A 20998-nucleotide genomic window follows, 5' to 3' on the forward strand; every position below is an offset into this window, starting at 1 on the left:
TTATACAGGAATAATTCAGCAGAGGTTTTTACCTCGGATGACTCTCCAAGAATCCAGTTCTGGTCAGGAGTGAAGCTTTCAGGTCCGTTAGTCAGTTGCCTAATTTGTGCATCATTCAACTGTGGCATGCGATTCAAAATTCCCTCCAATAACACATCTTAAGTATAAAAATTCAATGTCATATTAAATATACATTATTGTATTATACCAGTAGAAGCCAGAGTTAAATGCAGATTAAAAAAGCATTTAGTGATGAAAAAAATAACCAGCCTTAAACAAGCTAACTGGCTCAGACCTGCAACTGGAAGAATCCCAAGTAGGATTCTGAACCAGAAGCCGAAAGCAGTAAGTAGTTCAAGGTCAGTGACCTGAACCACTTGGCCACATAGGCCCCTATGTAAAATGTAGTGCAAGAACTGGGGTCAATGCCAACTTATGAACAAGTCAAATGATAAATTATTAACTTACGGAACTGGTCCCAGTCTTCAGGCAGTAACTGGAATTCAAACTTTGGTGGGATGCCCTTATGGAAGACTGGTTTTCCGCCATGCTCTGGGGGTTCAAACCCTCCTGCCATTACACCACCATTCCATTCACGGAAATAACAATGACCATCAGGATCTCGGATAACTGTAACATAACAATTTCTGATGTCAATGCAATTTTAATGTTGCATTAATAATTAATTCCGTTCATGTTAAGTTCATTTTCTACTACTACATGAAAAAGCCTCCCCACCTGAGAAGTCTGGCATAATGCTGTTTATTACCATACAGAACAACTTTTATTCAAAACATAAAATTAAAGGTTATAGGCCCTGTCCCGATACAGCTTACCATACCCAACAAATTTTCACATGTCATGGGAGGCGGGGGGGAGGGGTGCACAGTGGGCCTAACTGGCCCCTGGCCTATTACTGTATACCTTAATTTCAAAGAAAGTATAGGTATGTGCTGAAATATGCAAAATTATTTACCTGGCAAATTATTATCCATTCCAGATATAGGCTGGGTGACTATATAAAAATGTTCACAGGAATGTACTGGAACTCGAACCTTTGGGATTGTCTTCTTTCCCAACTCCCTCGACCACTATAGATGCATTTCAAACAAAAATCATTGTAATAAAGTAGTGCAGATTCTTTTATAACATAATGTTTACCAATACCGAACAAAAATGTCATCCTGCTTTGAAAATTTCCAGTGTTCTCTTGACAACTATCAAATTCTTGGAACAGGAAACTTGCTCCATATGGGAATCAAACTGTTTAGCCATGTTTGGCTTGCACAAGGTCTTGCTTACACTTAAAGTTTTAAAAATAGGTTCTCAGTTCTTTTTTCCATGTCTTCAGCCTTTTCGGTTTGACTTGAATCCGCTGTTCTTAATGATACAAATATTAATTTAGTAAAATATAGAACATACATGTACAACAGCGTTATTACAACAGTACCTCGATCTGCACATGTTGTATTCAGCTTGGGCGGATTTTGAAAGGCCTGGAGCCCACACGGCACTTGCAGTGAGTGTGATCAGGCCTGGCACAGTGCAGGAGAGCTGAATGCATAATTACAGATCATGATACTGCTCAAATGACCCTTTTGTTATATACATAATATACCTAATTCTAGTGTTGTATCAGCATAACCCAACCATAATTTCAGGCAAATAAGACTGAAAACTAATTTAAAATGGTGAACCTTTTGATGCAAGGAATGTCCAGGCGCCATTTTTATGTCATTTCTGACATCATGTTGAATGTCACAACTAAAGCAAGTAGTTAATCCATTGAATGTCTTTCCGTATCTAATGGGAGTTGAATAAAGAGTTACATATTCCTGATGTATTTTAAGCAAAAAATTTGTAAATATACAATAAATTACCTGGCCAGCACAGTTGATGAAATATTCACACTGAATAGTTCCGTGGCTTGTCTCTACAGCAGCCACGGTATCATCCTTGGTTAACACTTTGTTCACTGATACACCCTCCGCAATCTTTACACCTTCAAACAACATGGAATATATTGCATTCTGGGCAGACTATTTCTTTATGTCACATATCTGCTTTATAAAGCAAACAAAGTTTATATAGATTTGAATTAATATAATAAACTTTAACATGTTGTAAAATTGAGAGTAAATGATAGGAGTTTTCATAAATTTCTCAAAAAATCTACACCTCAAAACAGCTACCGTAATGGTAACAACCATCATAAAGAATAATATCAAATCAAATTTACTTCTGCAAGTAATTCCAGTAATGTTTTCAGTTAATACGTTTCAAGCATGGATAGCATTAACTCAGATAAAACTAGAATTCACATGACAAGGATACCCCTACATACTGTGCCATCCTTTATGGTCATATTCAGATAAGGTTGTGCACCTGAGCAACTTGAATTTATTCCTTCAAAAAGTGGATGAGAAGTTGAACACACCTAATTTCTTCATTATGGCCTATTTTGTGAAATTAAGAAAGGACCATACTTTTAGTAAAAATAGCCACAGAAAAGAGTTCATTATTCATGGTCATCTTCACATCAAGGTCCTTCATCTGTGAAACTTTCAAGCATATCCTTACAATCGTGATTGAGGAGCTGGACTTTTTCTCCATATTCTATATAGCAATTATATCAAAGGGCCATAACTGTAGTAACAAGAGGACCATGATGGTCCTGAATCGCTCACCTATCCCCACATGCCCAGTTTTGAACTGAGTATGACGTCGTTTTTTTCTATTATTTGACACAGTGACCTAGTTTTTGAGCTCAAGTGACCCAGTTTTGAACTTGACCTAGATATCATCAAGATGAACATTCTCACCAATTTTCATGAAGATCTCATGAAAAATATGGCCTCTAGAGAGATCACAAGGCTTTTCTATTATTTGACTAATGACCTAGTTTTTGAATGCACGTGACCCAGTTTCGAACTTGACCTAGATATCATCAAGGTGAACATTCAGACCAATTTTCATGAAGATCCATTGAAAAATATGGCCTCTAGAGAGGTCAAAAGGTTTTACTATTTTTAGATCTACTGACCTAATTTTTGACTGCAGTGGACTCAGTTTCGAACTTGACCTAGATATCACCAAGATGAACATTCAGACCAACTTTTATACAGATCCCATGAAAAATATGGCCTCTAGAGAGGTCACAAGGTTTTTTATATTATTTGACCTACTGACCTAGTTTTTGAAGCACGTGACCTAGTTTTGAACCTGACCTAGAAATCATCAAGTTGAACATTCTGACCAATTTTCATGAAGATTCATTCAAAAGTATGGCCTCTAGAGAGGTCACAAGGTTTTTCTATTTTTAGACCTACTGACCTAGTTTTTGATCGCAGTTAACCTAGTTTTGAACTTGACCTAGGTATCATCAAGATGGACATTCAGATCAACTTTCATACAGATCCCATGAAAAATATGGCCTCTAGAGAGGTCACAAAGTTTTTTTATTATTTGACCTACTGACCTAGTTTTTGACGGCACGTGACCTAGTTTCAAACTTGATCTAGATATCATCAAGTTGAACATTCTGACTAACTCTCATGAAGATCCATTGAAAAGTATGGCCTCTAGAGAGGTCACAAGGTTTTTCTATTTTTAGACCTACTGACCTAGTTTTGGAACGCACGTGACCCAGTTTCGAACTTGACCTAGATATCATCAAGATGGACATTCAGACCAACTTTCATACAGATCCCTTGAAAAATATGGCCTCTAGAGAGGTCACAAGGTTTTTTTTATTATTTGACCTACTGACCTAGTTTTTGAAGGCACATGACCCAGTTTCAAACTTGACCTAGATATCATCAAGATGAACATTCTGACTAACTTTCATGAAGATCCACTGAAAAGTATGGCCTCTAGAGAGGTCACAAGGTTTTTCTATTTTTAGACCTACTGACCTAGTTTTTGATCGCAGGTGACCCAGTTTCGAACTTGACCTAAATATCATCAAGATGAACATTCTGACCAACTTTCATAAAGATCCCATGAAAAATGTGACCTCTAGAGTGGTCACAAGCAAAAGTTTACGCACGGACTGACGGACGGACGACGGACGCTGCGCGATCACAAAAGCTCACATTGTCACTTTGTGACATGTGAGCTAAAAATAGTCAGAGCAAAAGCTTCTTCCTTTATGGTCACCTACTCATCAAGCTTGTTCATTTGTGAAAGTTAGAAGCCAATCAGGCTAACAAAAAGTGTGGGAGGAGTTGGACTTACAAGACACTCAAGATTTCGGGAAATAGATGTTTGGACAGCAGCAAAGCTAAATGCCCTCACGTAAAAGTGGGGCATAATTAGTACCTTCAATATAAGGAGAGTTCTATATTCCTATCTAACCCATCCTTACTTAATAAACTGTAGAGTTTAAATAAGTTTACATTTATAAAAAAAAGACATTTTCACTAGTGATTTGGTAATTGGCAAAAAACAAGAGAGTATTACTGCTAAGTATAAATTGCAGTACCATTTTGTTTAGCTTTCCTGGCAAATATGGACACAAGATCAGTGGCTGTACATACACCATCATTGGGCATCCATAAAGCACCCTGAAATATAAAGTGTATCATATATACAACTCTGTTCTAAATAACATTTTAAAGCTGTTTTCAAAACACATCTAAATTATGGGTAATCAACAGGTTTTCTCAGGCAACTATACATCCAAGAGAAAGAAAATATTACAGGTGATCAATTTTACACTGGAGGATAAAATCTAAGATAGAAAACCATCAGCCACATTTGAAAACTATATGCAGTAGTAACTCAAGATACTTGAACTCCCTTATCTCTAAATTCTGGCCATCTCGAAGACATTTTCAAGTCCTGTCCCGGAAACATATGCACAAAATATCATTTTAACTTGAGTTTCGGTTATCTTGAAGTAAAATGCTTGATCACTCGGAATTCGAGATACTGAGTTTCAGTTGTATACTGGACAATGTGAAATATAAAACTATTAATCAAGAGTACCTGAAGGTCTGTGTACTTAATGTGTGGACACATTTCCTTGACATCCTTTGGCAGCATTAAATGGGCTTCTTCATTAACTGTCCTAAAATAACAATATTAAATTGGCCTTGCCATTCACTGTACAGGAAAAACAATATCAAATAGGCCTTTTCCTAAATTGTCTCTGGAAATAACAACATTAAATAGATCTCTCTGTTAATTAACTGCCCTAAAATAACAACAATAAATAGGCCTCTTCATCAATTGGGTTGTCTTTTAATTATTTTGATGACAGATCTAAATGATAACATGTACCTACTGTAACATAGCAATCTTCCTCTTCAGGGAAATCAACCTGTCTTTGGTCTGAGCCACCTCAATACTCCCAACTTTCTTCCAACCTAAAACATAGTCCAGTAATAATACAGGCAAACTTGGTTTCCTGAGTTCAACAATAAAGCACTAACTGTGAAATCACTTAATTTCACTTGCGAACGATTCCTTGGATTCCATAAAACCACCAACATTTCAGTATGTATCATAAACAAGAGGGCCCTGAAGGCCCTGTATCGCTCACCTGACCTAATTCTAACCCCTGATAAGTTAGAATCCAAGTTGGCCTTGATTTCACAGAGACAAACATTTTGACAAAGTTTTATGAAGATCAAGTAGAAAATGTGACTTCTAGAGTTTTATAGAAGTGTTATTCTAGCCCTCCAAAAAATCAGGATGCTGTTTTAAATTGGAAAGGTACGATAGCAGTGGTTTCATTTCTGATGTTTGTGTCTTTTATTCCATTTATGATTATTGCATACTTGTCACAGACCAAGGTTGTAAATGATGTCTTTTTAAAACCAGTAACAGATCATTTGATTTTAGGGACATGATTTTAACAAACTATCTAAGCTGAAAGTCTTGAGGTTAGTTCTGAAATAAGTCTTTGTGAAATAAGTATATTTCAGGGTGAGGGCAATTGTGAAGGGGGATCAAGACAAACATTCTGATCAATTCTCTTGAGTTTTAAACTTAAACTTACATCTCTAGAGTATTAACAAGCTTTACCTTTGATTTGAACTGGTGACCTAGTTTTTGACCCCACCTGACCAAGATTGGAACCTGACCTAAAGATCATCAAAATTAACATTCTGACCAAGTTTCATGAAGATATAGTCATAAATGTGGCCTCTAGATTATTAACAAATTTACCTTTGATTTGACCTGGTGACTTAGTTTCTGACCCCACCTGACCCAGATTAGAACACGACCTTAAGATCAATAAGGTTAACAATCTGACCAAGTTTCATTAAGATATGGTCATAAATGTGGTCTCCAAAGTGTTAACCAGCTTTTCCTTTGATTTGACCTGGTCACCTAGTTTTTGATCCCAGATGACCCAATATCAAACTTGTCCAAGATTTCATTGAGGTTTACATTCTAACCAAGTTTCATTAAGATTGGGGCAAAATTGTGACCTCTAGAGTGTTAACAAGCTTTTCCTTTGATTTGACCTGGTGACCTAGTTTTTGACCCCACATGACCCAGATTAGAACTTGACCTAGAGGTCATCAAGACAAACATTCTGATCAATTCTGATGAGTTTCAAACTTAAAATTGGTCTCTAGAGTGTTAACAAGCTTTACATTTGATTTGACCTTGTGACCTAGTTTTCAACCCCATATGACCAAGATTGGAAATTGACCTTAATATCATCAAGATTAACATTCTAAGTTTAATGAAGATACAGTCATAAATGTGGCCTCTAGAGTGTTAACAAGCTTTTCCTTTGATCTTTTGACCTGGTGACCTAGTTCTTGACCCCACATGACCCAGATTTCAACATGACCTAAAGATCATCAAGATTAACATTCTGACCAAGTTTCATAGAGATATTGTCATAAATGTGGCCTCTAGAGTGTTAACAAGCTTTCCCTTTGATTTGACCTGGTGACCCAGTTTTTGATCCCAGATAACCCAGTATCAAATTCTTCCAAGATTTTATTGTGGGTAACATTCTGACCAAGTTTCATTAAGATTGGGCCAAAATTGTGACCTCTAGAGTATTAACAGTCAAATTGTTGACAACGGACGACAGACATATAGTGATCACAAAAGCTCACCTTGAGGACTTCGTGCTCAGGTGAGCTAAAAAACCCAAATGTAGAAACAATTTGTATTCCTTCCTACTTATTTCCCATCAAGTACCAGTAACATGTAAGAACCTACCTATACCACCATCCTCCTCATGCTCAAACCCCTCGTACAGGTTCCTACTGTACTGCAGCAGCTTCATCATCTCTGGATCATCCTTTCCTACAGCAACCAGACCCACAGAGTGCCAGGTTGTACCACAACCTAACCTGTGATCATAAACAATGACAGCAAAATATGATAAAAACTTCAACAAGACTAGTCCAATTATTCAACAGGAATCATGGATCACAGCACAAGTGCCTAAAGCTTGATAATAAAATATCCACATGAATTATCATATCCCAGCACCATAGTATACCCTGAATCTTTTTCAAAATATATTTTCAGAGGTTATTGGTATGTGCATGAATACAAACAGTTACTTACAATTTTGAAACAAGCAATATAATTGAACTACAATTTTTACTAACATGATTCCTGATCAAACTTTTTTGCATTTTTTTTTTTAATTGCAAAGAGTACAGCTTTCGAGGTAGCTTGTGTCCAAATTTAAACAAACTTGGATCAAAATGAAGTAACTTTTTTTTGTAAAATTTAGTTATTAAGAGTTAGTAAGTGAAAAACAGCTCACAACCACTCATCTGATATTCTAAGAGATAAATCTTATTCCATACTGACAGTGTGAAACCTACAACCACATCGTAACAATATGACTTACCTACGGTACTCTGCTCCAGGCCCTGCAGCTCTAGAAATATCAGTACTCTCACCTTCTTTGTTCATTCTCAAGGTAAAAGATTAAAAGCAAACAATAACTTACTGCCCCTGTTCCAGAAGAACAACATCATTCCAGCCCCTCAATGAGAGATGATACGCCACTGACGTACCAATCACACCGCCACCACATACCACAACTCTCGCCTGGGTTGGTAGGCTCACTTCTTCAGTAGCGAGTGTTGAATACTGTCTCTCCCTGAAGATTAAACAAGAACAAACTTATAAATACTGCATGCATACATTACTTCAATTTTATTAACTAATCTATTCAATCTTGTTTCATTTTCCACCTCAGAAGAGCTTCCAGTAACAGAAGACCTTTTCTAACCTTTTAATTAATATCACAGTCTTCTGAACACTGAAGTTCTTGTGCCTCTTCTGTGAGAACAGCATGCAGCACAGGAAAACTAGATGAGAGATATGGTCCTTAAATTAAATCATCCCTGGACTGATTATCAATATTTTAAGATGCAACTGTAATCCCTCTATTTTTTACTTTCATTCTTAACTATTTAAACTCCCATTATATTGACAGAAATACTGCAACTGATCAAAATTTTTTATTTTATGCCATAAGTGTTAAATGTTAAACAACAACAACATAATAGAGACTAGACTTTTGTTTGTTTATGAAATCAAATCTTTAAAAAAATACAAAAATGTATTACTAATTTTCTATTTCACTATCCTCATGAAAACTTTGCTTTAAATATCTGAAATTTAAAGTTGCTGCAATTCTTTTATAAATTAATGCATATATGCTTCCAAACAATTGTAAATCAATTTTATAGGTATAAGAATATCCTTGTTCTAAGTTTCAACAACAATTATGATTGTTTACAATTTTCAATTCCAAGTGAAAATTTTAGACTTAAAATATTGATAAATACAGGCCCAAAGTAAAAGTACTTCCCGCTTAACACAAAATAACTACAAATAGCTATTTACATACATATAATAATAAATATATAATTAAATATATCGCCTATAGCAGGCATGAAATAGCAACACCTTTACCAGTATGTATGAGCTTAAGCATAAATCTCTGAACAATTAAGGCTCCATTCATTCCAGGTATAGACAAATGGAAGTGAAATAGACACAAGGATAAATTGGCAGTAAACACCAGAGACAACAATTTTATTTTTGCTTCTTGTTATGGAAAAAACAAGAGTGGCAGACTGTCACAAAATACGCCCATTATCAAACTTGGCCTAATTCAAGGGCCATAATCCGAAAGTGGCAGGGGTGATTTGGCTGGTTATCGAACTTGGCCAAGATATTATGCCCACAAACATTATCTGCAAGTTTGGTGAAGATCAGATGAAAACTGTTCGACTTAGAGAGCGGACAAGGCTAAATTCGCAGATTTCGAGTAATTCAAGGGCCATAATCCCAGTGCCTAGGGCAATTTGGCTGGTTATCAAACTTGGCCGAGATATTATGCCCACAAATATTGTCACCAAGTTTGGTGAAGATTGGATGAAAACTGTTTGACTTAGAGAGCAGACATGGCTAAATTCGCAGTTTTTCAAGTAATTCACGGGCTTAATCCAAGAGTGCCTGGGGCGATTTTGCTGGTTATCGAACTTGGCCGAGATATTATGCCCACAAACATTGTCACCCAGTTTGATGAAGATAGGATGAAAACTGTTCAACTTAGAGAGCAGACATGCTTTTGGATGCCGACCGCCCACCCGCCTGTCACCTGCCACGAGTGTTTCACATAACACACCCCGCTCTTTCAGAGTCGGGCGTATAAAAACAGGTGAAAACATAACAAACCTGTAAATTTTCTGCAGACAGCTCCAGGAGAGACCCAGTCCACCATTTCTGGTTAATTTGGAAACATGACACAGTCTGTTGTGTAGGGAACCACTAAGAAGGCGGTGCCAAACTGTCATCCTGATTTCCTAGTGTCCACTGAATTACACCCTTCACCTGTCTGCCATTACCTGGAGAATAAAAAAAAAAGTTTTTACATAATTTTTACATGATTATTAACAGTAAATAGAATATCCATCCAGATGAATTTTATATCGAATTCATCTTCCAGAAAGTTGTTACCACAACTAAATTTGCAAAATGTCATAAAAGAATTGGAATGAATGATAAACATATTTCAAATCTCATAGCAGCAGATGCATAATTACAATTAATTGTTATGTTGCAACACAAAAATGAGCAAAAAATAGCAATTAGTAAGAAACACTTATAAAGTAATATGCATTAATGCTTCTGACAGCATGCATTCAATTAAATCCACATGCAATAATACTTAATATCCAGATATATTAAAGCTTCCCCTTCTGAAATTACTACTAGTATGACATTTATTTCTAACAAATTGCATAAAAAATACACATAAGCATTTGAGAATAAATAAAACAAAACAAAAAGAAATACAAACACATTAAGCTGGAAAGAAAGGTAGATTTGTCTTAGTCGAGAGTCAGTCCAGACCAGATATATCTAGGTGAGATTACCCCAGTAGTAACCTATATTTATCAAGATTTGAACCAGATATCAATTTTACCTGTCAACATAATATCAGTGTAGGGAATATGCATTGGATTTTGGGTCATGCAAACTATAAACATGCAAAGTTTCAAGCCTATACTGTATCCAACGTCTATTGCGGTGGCAGTACAAAATGAAAATTCCATAGCATTTCTCCAGCACTGTGTATTGCCCTGAATGTCAGTTTTTGAAAACATTATAACATAATAAATTATGTACAGTTTATAATGTCCAGCTATTAGAAATTTTTTATGAGGTGCCATGTTAAAAGTACCAATGGATTATGGAGCTACAGAAAGCATATTATGGTTTATATATTTGCATCCATGGCTTTTAGGATACTTTTAATCTCTAAGCTCTTCTTTATTGTAAGGAAATGGTCATCAACAAACCTAAAAGAGGTAATTTAAAGAGTCAGGCAATTCAGAGTAGCTGCAGAGTAACAGACCAATAAATTGAATGACAATGCTTTTTTATTTAGGCACTGGCACTCAGTTATATGAGCCACACCATGAGAAAACCAACATAGTGCGTTTGCGACCAGCATGGATCCAGACCAGCCTGCGCATCCGCGCAGTCTGGTCAGGATCAATGCAGTTGGCTAACGATTTCTCTATTTGCAATAGGCTTTGAAAGCGAACAGCATGGATCTTGACCAGACTGCGCAGATGCGCAGGCTGGTCTGGATCCATGCTGGTTGCAAATGCACTTTGTTGGTTTTCTCATGGTGCTGCTCATATAATGAAAGCATTTCTGAACACTCCATGCAACCAGAAGGACCTATATCTTGGGAACAGTAGCACTAGCTATCAAAACTAGGTCAATCACCTATAGTCAGATTCAAAATTACTTTTTACTCCAAGGCTGTATGTATCCATGCAGATTGAATAAATTGAAAAAAAAACAGGTTGACCATATAGTGAAGAGTGCAGACCATATACATTTATAGGGCTAGATGCTACCGAGTCATGTGCTTTTTATTTAGATTATACCCCTGAAAGTTTTAATGAATAAATGGCCCTTGTCATGACAGTCATTTTGAATCAGACAATAAAATTTAATTTCCTTGTTTGTAAACAGTGCAAAGATTAAGCTATACTAATCCCCAATGATAACAAGATTCCCGCCGAAAAGCGAGGACGATTCTATTTCATGATAACCGATGAAATACCAATCCATAATCATAATGCTTACACATTACCTTCTAAGTAAATATTAGTATTTCTTTCATCTTAAATATACTATTATTATATGGAAACATAGCTCAGTCGGGTAAACTGCAGATAACAATTGAATATTATAAGTAAATCATTTTGTGGGTTCGAACCTTCATGAGGGTTTTTTCATTTTTTGTCTTTTTCTGTTTTTTTTCTTTTCGTTTTCATTTTTATTCCCGTATTTTTGTTTCTTTCTTTGATAGTTTGTATTTGTATGTATGACCTAATATAAAACAATAGTATTATTATTATTTGCATGGCTTAAATGCATGCATTTAGTCAATATCATTTTTGATATAATGGTAAACTTTTCTGATCTGCCATATCGGCTTAAGATACTTCTCAGCTGTGTTGTCACAAAGTTCATGACGGAATCTAAATCTTTAAGAGAAAAAAGATTAATGTCGATGCTGAGTTTCGAACCCACACGGCAAAAGATCTATTTAACACGGACTGTATGCTTTACCACTGAGCTAACTTGCAACTGGTACAAAATCTAGACATAATTAGATTGTAACATGTTAGAAAAATGTTGAATTCCCTATGTTCCATTTTAATCTATTTATAGTCATGTTTGTAAATATCAAGTTATCGTTGGGGCATAGTATTTACCTATAGATAGTGGAAACCTTGACACTGAGTTGAAATAGACAAATAGACTCATCATATGTATTTAAAGTACATGTGTCAACAAACATTACAAATTTCTACTCATACATTTGATCTCAAAGCTGTCCTCTGTAATAATTTTAAAAAAACAGACAACTTGTCTACAGATATTCATCCACCACCCCATGCATTTTTATGTTAAGTTAAAGCCAACAAAAACACATATTTATACATGAATTTTTTTTAAAAATAATTTGTACACTTAATTATGCTTAATAGGAGAATAAAGCACGCAACGGAACTCAGTGTTTTAAGGAAAATACCACAAAATACAGTACAGTATCTACATTTTCTTAGTAATTCAAAAAATGACATGGCTTAAGGTGATGTCACTTTTTGAATTTCTGGCGAATAACAAAAAACCAAAGAATATTCAGTTCTTTCCAAAAACTGTTATATGATTCAACCAAATAGTTTCCATTGTCTACCAGAAAGGAACAATTCTTATATCTTAATATTGAGATTTGATACCTTTATAACAGACAGTAAACTAAAACAATAGACATTCATATGTGACGTCGGTGAGCTCAATAAAGCAATTTCAAGCACAAATATTAATGTGGAATGTAAAGTAAGTTACACACTACAATATCCGTCCAAGATACTTTCAAAAACAATGCATTTGCAGAATAGAGAGATAAAAGTAATTTTGACAGCTCGTGAAAACTAATGACAAATTTTGACAGGTATATGATGACTCATGACCTAATTAATTTTTTTCTGTTATTTCTAACTTCCAGTTTGATTTTCATAAAATGGGTATTCTTTATTGTAGCTTACAACTCGTACATTAAAACAATAGAAGAATATATTGTTACCTCACTGTCGTTTTGTCTATCCATCTCTCATACGAATTCCTATTGTTTCAGTCATTTGTCAGTAATTAGAGCAACTCACAGTGTTGCAATCATACAAAACACATCCCTTATTTTCACATAGATATTGAGGATTTATCTAATGAGCACATGTATTGGAAACACAATTTCAATACCGACTGTGTATTGTAATAATGCTAAACTATGTCAGCCGTGACATCTCCTTAAAGTCCGAAAAGCAGATGAACTTCAATACCTCAGTAACTAATAAATACTTTTCTCCTAAATTCTGTTTTAAATTGGACATAACATAGATAATTTTACTGTTTTGCAAACATATAGCTTTGCATAATTCATACATGTAAAGACACCCGCATTGCGCGTCACACTCATTTTGGCCCTAGATCACGCTCACACACCTACTATCACAGGTCACACGCATTTTAAAAAATAAAACAATCAATTTTTTTTTCTAAGAAAATCATTAAATTGAACTTCAACCAGCAACGTTGACACAGTGTTTTCATACTGTATAATACAGCCTTTACATTCGCCGGTGCAACGAATAGAACAGAATATCTTTATTTTCCAAACTGGGCCATTTCAGGCAAGACATTTATAACAGATAAATGAACAAATGAATACATGAAATAAAATCAAGGAATGACTAAACTACTGCATGAATAAACGTCATAAAAAGTTAACATGGAGGGAGACGATTCAAAACCAGGTCTTTTTTGTGTTGAACAAAAAACTAAATTTTCCATGTGAGGTCGTCCCTGGCTTCTAGGGGGCTTTGCCCCTAGACACCCCATGAGGGGCAACCGCCCCTTCAAACCCAGTTCACACTCATGGCCTTTGACAGTAGAGCCTTGACAGCTATGACAATTGTACAGATAGACTGTATTTAACATATATTATATAGTTATCCACATGCGGTAGTTCAAAAACAAGACTACTGTGATGTCATATCACTGGTGATAACAAGCTATATCTGCCTTATACCAGAAAATACCACTTTACAACAGTACACTAAATAATTCCTTGGTAGCTAAACTGTAGAAAAAGAATATAATTTCAACAAAATTTTGACGAAAAATTTCATCTCATCCCACACAGTCCACCTGTAGATAAACAATAATATAATTGTTATCATAATCTAGAACTTTTCCAGACTGTTTCAAGTATAAAAAGACAAATGAATGTCATCAGCCATATCAAAGTCCATAGTCTTTGTTAATTAAAGCTATCTGAATACTCTTTGAGCTTTAGTACTGATAGTTTGGACTGTATTTTTCTTTTTCCTTTATTGCCTAGGGCTGTCAACATTTTTCACACTGACCGTGCAGAAAAATATCTACAGGTAACCATCGCTGGGAACTCTAATCATGCATTGTCCCTATACACCTTTCCAAGGTTTTTGCACTTGGCCGCGTTTCTTCCATAATCCTATTCATCTCTCTCCTTCAAGGGTACTTCAGTTCCACCAGTACCATCCCTCTTCGTGAAAGCGGGACAAGAGAACAATATCTGGACACAGGATTGTCTAAACTACCTCAGAGAAGTTAAGTTTCTTTCCCCAATACTACACACTGTTCCCAGCTCTTTGATCATGTTACATAACAATAACAATATGAAACAAGTGCTTCTCGACCTCTTTCATAAATTTGATGAACTGGAGGCCTTCGGTACTAATTAAATGTCAATTTTGTTCCAGTTTGCTTCTTCTACAGCAGACATGCTTATTATTGCACGACTTGGTCATGCTACCAATTGTACTGTAGTGTTATGTCCACCATTCTTGCCAGGGAATCTCATGTAAGGATTGCACTGAATTTAATACTGAATGCATGTACAGTACATTCAGGAAGTCAATCACTGGGTGTAAACTTTAGAAATGTATCAATTTTTTTTAAAACATCCTATAACAACTTTTATTTGACATTGAACTTACTTAGTTTCAAAATTTTCCAAATTGGGAACTTAACTTCCCAATCAGGAAGCTCATACATAGATTTATACTGAATTGCTTGTCTTTCATAGAATACTTAAGTTACAAAATAATGCTAATAAAACACTTCTTAACATTGCCCTGCTTGATGACTACTAAAACAAAAGCAAGGTGCTCACCTGACCGTACGACCTTGCTGCTGACCAAGTTTTGTGAACAGTTCATTAAAATAAAAGTTATTTTTTCTATATTTTGCTGTGACAACCCATAAATGCATAAACATTAAAACAATTCAGATGATAAGAAGTTGTTTAAATAATTTTCTATTTCTGACTATGGTGTCCCCTAAAAGGGACCAAGTGCCTCCAGTTGAATACATTTGGCATAAGCCTTATAATGATGCTACAGACAATGTTTGATGAAAGTCCATCAAGCAGTTCATGAGAAGAATTTGTTTAAAGGTATTTTGCTCTAGTGGCTCCTTAAAGGGGCAAAAGCGCCTCCATTTGAACAAATTAAATTGGAGAGGACCTTATAATGATGCTACAGACTAAGTTTGATGAAGATCCATCCACTGGTCCATGAAAAGAAGTTGTTTAAAGCTATTTCTATTTTTAGCTCTAGAGGCGCCTAAAAGGGGCCAAGTGCCTCCATTTGAAATGATGCTTCAGATCAAGTTTGATGAAGTCCCATCAAGCAGTAGCTCTAGTGGCCCTTAAAGGGGCCATTAGTGCCTCCATATGAACAAAATTGGGAGAGGACCTTAAAATGATGCCACAGACCAAGTTTGATGATGATCCATCTAGCAGTTCATGACTAGAAGTTGTTTAAAGGTATTTCCATGTTATGCACATTCAGCCCCTAAGAAGCGGCCATATACCCCTATTTGAACAGAATTGGGTGAGGACCTTATAACAATGCTACTGACCAAGTTTAATGAAGCTCCACCAAGCAATTCAAGAGAAAAAGTTGTTTAAAGGTATTTCTATTTTTAGCTCTAGAGGCCCCTGAAAGAGGCCAGTTGCCCCAATTTGAACAGAATTGTGACGGGACCTTATAATGATGCTACTGACCAAGTCTGATGAAGATCCATCAACTGGTTCACGAGAAGAAGTCATTTAAAGGTTTTTCTCAGTTTTAACTCTGGCAGCCCCTAAAAAGGTCAAGGTTAACCATTTAAACAAACTTGATAGAGGTCCATGCCAGGATTATACTGACAAAATTTGGTTAATTCTAAGCAGTAGTTTCAGAAAAGCAGATGTTTAAGAAAAATGTTGACACAGTAAAACCGGCTAACAAAATAATATTTCCACAAGCTAAGAGCTTCAACACTTTTTTCTGACAAATACACAGTTTATCCTCATACAACTGTTCTTCTTGTTTTAAATCTTACATTGCTTAAAATTATACTGGCCCAAAATCATTTTATGCAATAGTATACATCATTAAAAGCTTTCATACAAACCTGAACGAAAGCCTGAAAGGAAATTTTCTAAGTGGAAAAGGGATAATAATTTTAACTAAATGCAATAAAACGTATGCTTGACTTACTTTCAAATACATTTTTGTAATATGATAATAAGCTTTTAAAAAGATGGTTTAATTTCATGGTACAAATGTAGCAGTCTGGGCCCAGTTGTTCGAAACTTTAACAGGCTGTCAATCTAACTACATTTACATACCTCTTCCTTTGTTAGAAAGGGTGAGTGAGTGAGTTAGATTTTACGGCGAACCGACACAAATAGGCCATATATCGCCGAAAACAAGCGCTTTGAAAACGTATATTGTAAAGCATCTCTAAAAAACAATTATGTAAAAATGTATAAACATATAAAATGTAAAGTAAATTGTAAAGCACATTTAAAAACATTTATGCAAAAACATATATAAAGGGTTAAAATATTAGTGACAAACAACAATATTGCAAAATGTGTAAAGAAAAATATGTGATTTCAGATTTTATGATATTTTTAATGCCTATCTGCTTTAAAAAGGACAAGATATTCTGAAAGACCTCTTTGAACAAAAGAAGTCTTGTGCAGAGGTCTAGCTGTTCTGACCCAGCCATGAGCACATGAAAAAAGTGATGAAATAGCATATTAAGTGATTTTATCATGATCGATCATGATTACCTAATACAAGAGCACCGCCTTGTGGGTGCAGACACTCATCTGATTTTTTGTCTCTGTGTAATAGAAATATTGACCTACCCATGATTTTCTAAGTCCAAAAGGGGTCATAATTCTTGAAAAAAGCAATGCAGAGTTACGGTACTTGCTGTACAGTGTCAGCTTTGCTTTTAATGGCGAAAAACTGCTCCAAGTTTCGAAGCAATAGCTTTGACCATAAAGGAGAAAAGTTGACCTAAACGCAAAAGTTTTTAACCAAGAAATCTGATATTTTCTAAGTCCAAAAGGGACCATAATTCTTGCAAAAAGCAGGATGCATTATGTTTCTTGCTGTACAGAGTCAGCTTTAGATGGTGAACAAGTGTTGCAAGTTTTAAAGCAATAGCTTTGATAGTTTAGGAGAAAAGATGACCTAGACTAAACCCAGGTGACGCTGGCGCAGACGCCAAGGCTGATAAAGTGATGACAATAGCTCACCATTTTTTTTTCTAAAATTAGATGAGCTAAAAACAGTCAGTGGTGAAAAAAAAGATTTTCAAGAAAAACGTGCATAATTCTATCAACCTTTCTTGTTAGTAAATGCACTTTACATGTATGCATGATTAACAATTAAGGGAAGAAAAAACTCTACTTTCCACATAAAGCCGTAAAAGATTAGAGGAAAAAATATGTATGTGAAATCAAAATAATAAGTGGAGACACAGAGAATAACTGCTCTACCACTGAGGCAGACAAAAACGTTTTACAATTCACCATTTTTCAGCATATTCCACTCAAAACTGTGATTATTTTCATTTGAATAGATTTGGAAAATTGAATATTAAGCAACACAGATTTTAATAATATAGGCAAGGGATGGTTCCAGTTTGTGCCTTTTGTCTTGCTCACGAAGTGTTTTATAATTATGAGCATCTCTTATACTGCACAAGTAATGCTCCATACAATTTTTAAACATTTAGGGATATATCTTTAAACAAGAGCTGTCAGTGGACAGCGCGCTCGAGTATTCTCAGTGCTTGAAATATAATATAAGCAATAAGTAAAACTTTAACATTACAATAAGCATATTCTAAGTCAAAAAGGGGCCATAATTCAGTCAAAATGCTTGATAGAGTTACCTCCTCCTTTTTACAGACTGGGGTCATGATGGTAAGCAAGTATGCAAAATATGAAAGCAATATCTCAATGGACTTTGAAAATAATTGGGGTGGTACGCAAACTTTAACATTTATTCTAAGTCGAAAAGGGGCCATAATTCAGTCAAAATGCTTGATAGAGTTGCCTCCTCCTTTTTACAGACTGGGGTCATGATGATAAACAAGTATGAAAAATATGAAAGCAATTTTGAAAATATTTGGGGTGGTAAGCAAACTTTAACATTTAGTCTAAGTCGAAAAGAGGCCATAAGTCAGTCAAAATGTTTGATAGAGTTACCTCCTCCTTTTTACAGACTGGGGTCATGATGGTAAACAAGTATGCAAAATATGAAAGCAATATGTCAATGGACTTTGAAAATATTTGGGATGGTACGCAAACTTTAACATTTACTCTAAGTCAAAAAGGGGCCATAATTCAGTCAAAAGGCTTGATAGAGTTGCCTCCTCCTTTTTACAGACTGGGGTCATGATGGTAAACAAGTATGCAAAATATGAAAGCAATATCTCAATGGACTTTGAAAATATTTGGGGTGGTACGCAAACTTTAACATTTGTGTGACGCTCACGCCGACGCCGGGGCAAGTAGGATAGCTCCCCTATTCTTCGAATAGTCGAGCTAAAAATGTCAGCCTTGTCACTCCACATTTTTAATGTTTTTTATGTGTGAAGTATCAAGTCAACCTTTTATATAGTTTTCTAGTTATACTCAGGACCATAGTCAAATTATATCAAGTTTCTTCATGAATGCCTACAGTAAAGGTTTTTTAAAACAGTTTCGGCAAAGTCTTTTGGTGTTTTGTGACCAAAATGTGCATAGTTTCCTCTACAAAAATGAAAGTAATTTTTAGCTCGACTATTCAAAAATATCTCCAAAAGTAATGCTGATACTGGATTGAAAATCTATAGATATTTTAACATTTAGGACAATATTCCTGCTTCTGGGACAACAATTCGAATAGTAGAGCACTGGCTGTTATACTGACAGGTTTCAAATTGTCTACAGATATCAAAATACTGTTTTGGTAGGCAGGCGATTATTACCCTGTATAAACCTTTCAGGTTATATTTGATTGGGTAACATACCTTACCGGCCTTATATGTATACTTTTACCACTTCCTACACCTATATAAACTGAAGTACGAGAATAATTATCACGCCGTAAGTTCTACAAATAAACGTAATTTTCTAAAAGTAACATTATTTCCTAACCTGTATGTTTTCTGTGTCAGGAAAACCTTTAATAATATGTCTTCAAGTTAATTTATATAGACTTAATGCCTGCGATAAAATTTCGCCAGAATCGTAACCGCTTGGCATTTTGAGAAGGAATGACTGTATTAAGTTGGATATTGACCTAGTACATCGGCCTTTCTCTGTAGGAAAGACCTGTGCATGGGCTTCTCAAAACACCTTGAGCGCTTCGCCCTCTCGGTGTTGACAAGAAGCCCGTGCCCAAGTCTTTCCTACAGAGAAAGACCTCGTACTCGGTCGATATCCTATATGTACCGGTTAAATTTTTATTCAAAATATTTTTCTTTGTGGGAAACACTAGTATGATGTTTTGATTTTACTGTAAAGACATTTAAGCGCTCATAATCCTTAACTCATCATTTTGCTTTTCTAAGTCTTCTAAAATGTTGAAATATAACCATAAAAGTTAATCAACTGTCAGCTTAATCGCCTGTTAAAACAACTGGGTCCAGATCATATTTCAATTTTGAAAAAATTATCAATGATAGGTCAAATTTCTGAATTTTATGTATGCTCCAATCAAATTAATTTAAGTTCAGTTACTCAAAAGTAGAATTATTCCCCATTCAGAGAGTTCCCTTACATCATTCTAAGTTTGTATTTAACTTCTCAGTATGCATGTTGCACAGATTTCTTTCAGTTTTGTTTAACCCTGTCATGCAGGACATGACTGAATCTGCCTTTGCAACCTGTGTAGATCATGATCAGCCTGCACATCTGCGCAGTCTGATCAAGATCGGCACTGTTCGCTATTCAGTCAGTATCTTTTAGGTAAGCACCCCTTTTAACAGTTAATGGTTCTGTCCAAATTGAAATATGGACTAGTTCATAGAAATATAGCAGGATAAGGGTTAAAACTTCTTGCTGCTTGATCAAATATGCATAATATGAGGATTAAAGTTAGCTGACTGACAATTTTAAATGAATTAGAGCTTTGCCAGTAAAAAACTATAAACTTTTAACCAAAAGATTCCAAGTTAAAAAGGGGCAGAATTCTGTCAAAATTCAAATCAGAGCTATGGGGATTGTTTCTCCTGGTGTAGACTTCGATAGTAAATAACTATTTTAAGTTTCAAGTCAAAAGCTTTGATCGTAACAGACATATTTGACTTTATCAAGAACTTCAACCAATAGCGACGCAGACGCTGGGGCAAGTGCAATAGCTCTACTTTTTCTTCGAAAAGTTTCGCTAAAAATGTTTGAACATTAGAAATTTAGATAAATTATCTAAGTTGGCCTTCACAATTTTCATTTAATGACAACATGTATACTCTTATGTACCAGGTCTTTTAAAGGGAACAAATCAAAATAAAAGCACCACCTAAGTGGGTGCCACTGCGAAAAATATGTGCATATATGGGAGTATACGGTCCCGTATATGTCTAATATACA

At 35.4% G+C, this 20998-nt stretch overlaps 1 protein-coding gene across 4 annotated transcripts in view; it reads right to left on the reverse strand.

The window, feature by feature from the left end:
- The window catches only part of LOC123548943 (pyruvate dehydrogenase phosphatase regulatory subunit, mitochondrial-like), a 58156-nt gene that overhangs the window by 35030 nt on the left and 2128 nt on the right, over positions 1–20998 (reverse strand). For 2 of the 4 annotated variants that reach the window (XM_045336606.2, XM_045336604.2), the window contains exons 2-11: positions 9682–9851; positions 7940–8092; positions 7192–7325; positions 5288–5369; positions 4990–5071; positions 4484–4565; positions 1881–2002; positions 977–1091; positions 469–630; positions 33–157 (exon numbers count right to left, since the gene is read on the reverse strand). In XM_045336606.2, coding sequence (XP_045192541.1) covers positions 33–157; positions 469–630; positions 977–1091; positions 1881–2002; positions 4484–4565; positions 4990–5071; positions 5288–5369; positions 7192–7325; positions 7940–8092; positions 9682–9800 — 1176 coding nt within the window. In that variant the 5' untranslated portion in view covers positions 9801–9851. Of the gene's footprint in view, positions 1–32; positions 158–468; positions 631–976; positions 1092–1880; positions 2003–4483; positions 4566–4989; positions 5072–5287; positions 5370–7191; positions 7326–7939; positions 8093–9681; positions 9852–10174; positions 10273–10306; positions 10404–20998 lie in introns of those variants that run through there. The other 2 variants (XM_053545867.1, XM_053545868.1) reach the window with 2 other exon arrangements.

Source organism: Mercenaria mercenaria, chromosome 6, assembly GCF_021730395.1.
Source record: "Mercenaria mercenaria strain notata chromosome 6, MADL_Memer_1, whole genome shotgun sequence".
Lineage (NCBI taxonomy): Eukaryota > Metazoa > Mollusca > Bivalvia > Venerida > Veneridae > Mercenaria > Mercenaria mercenaria.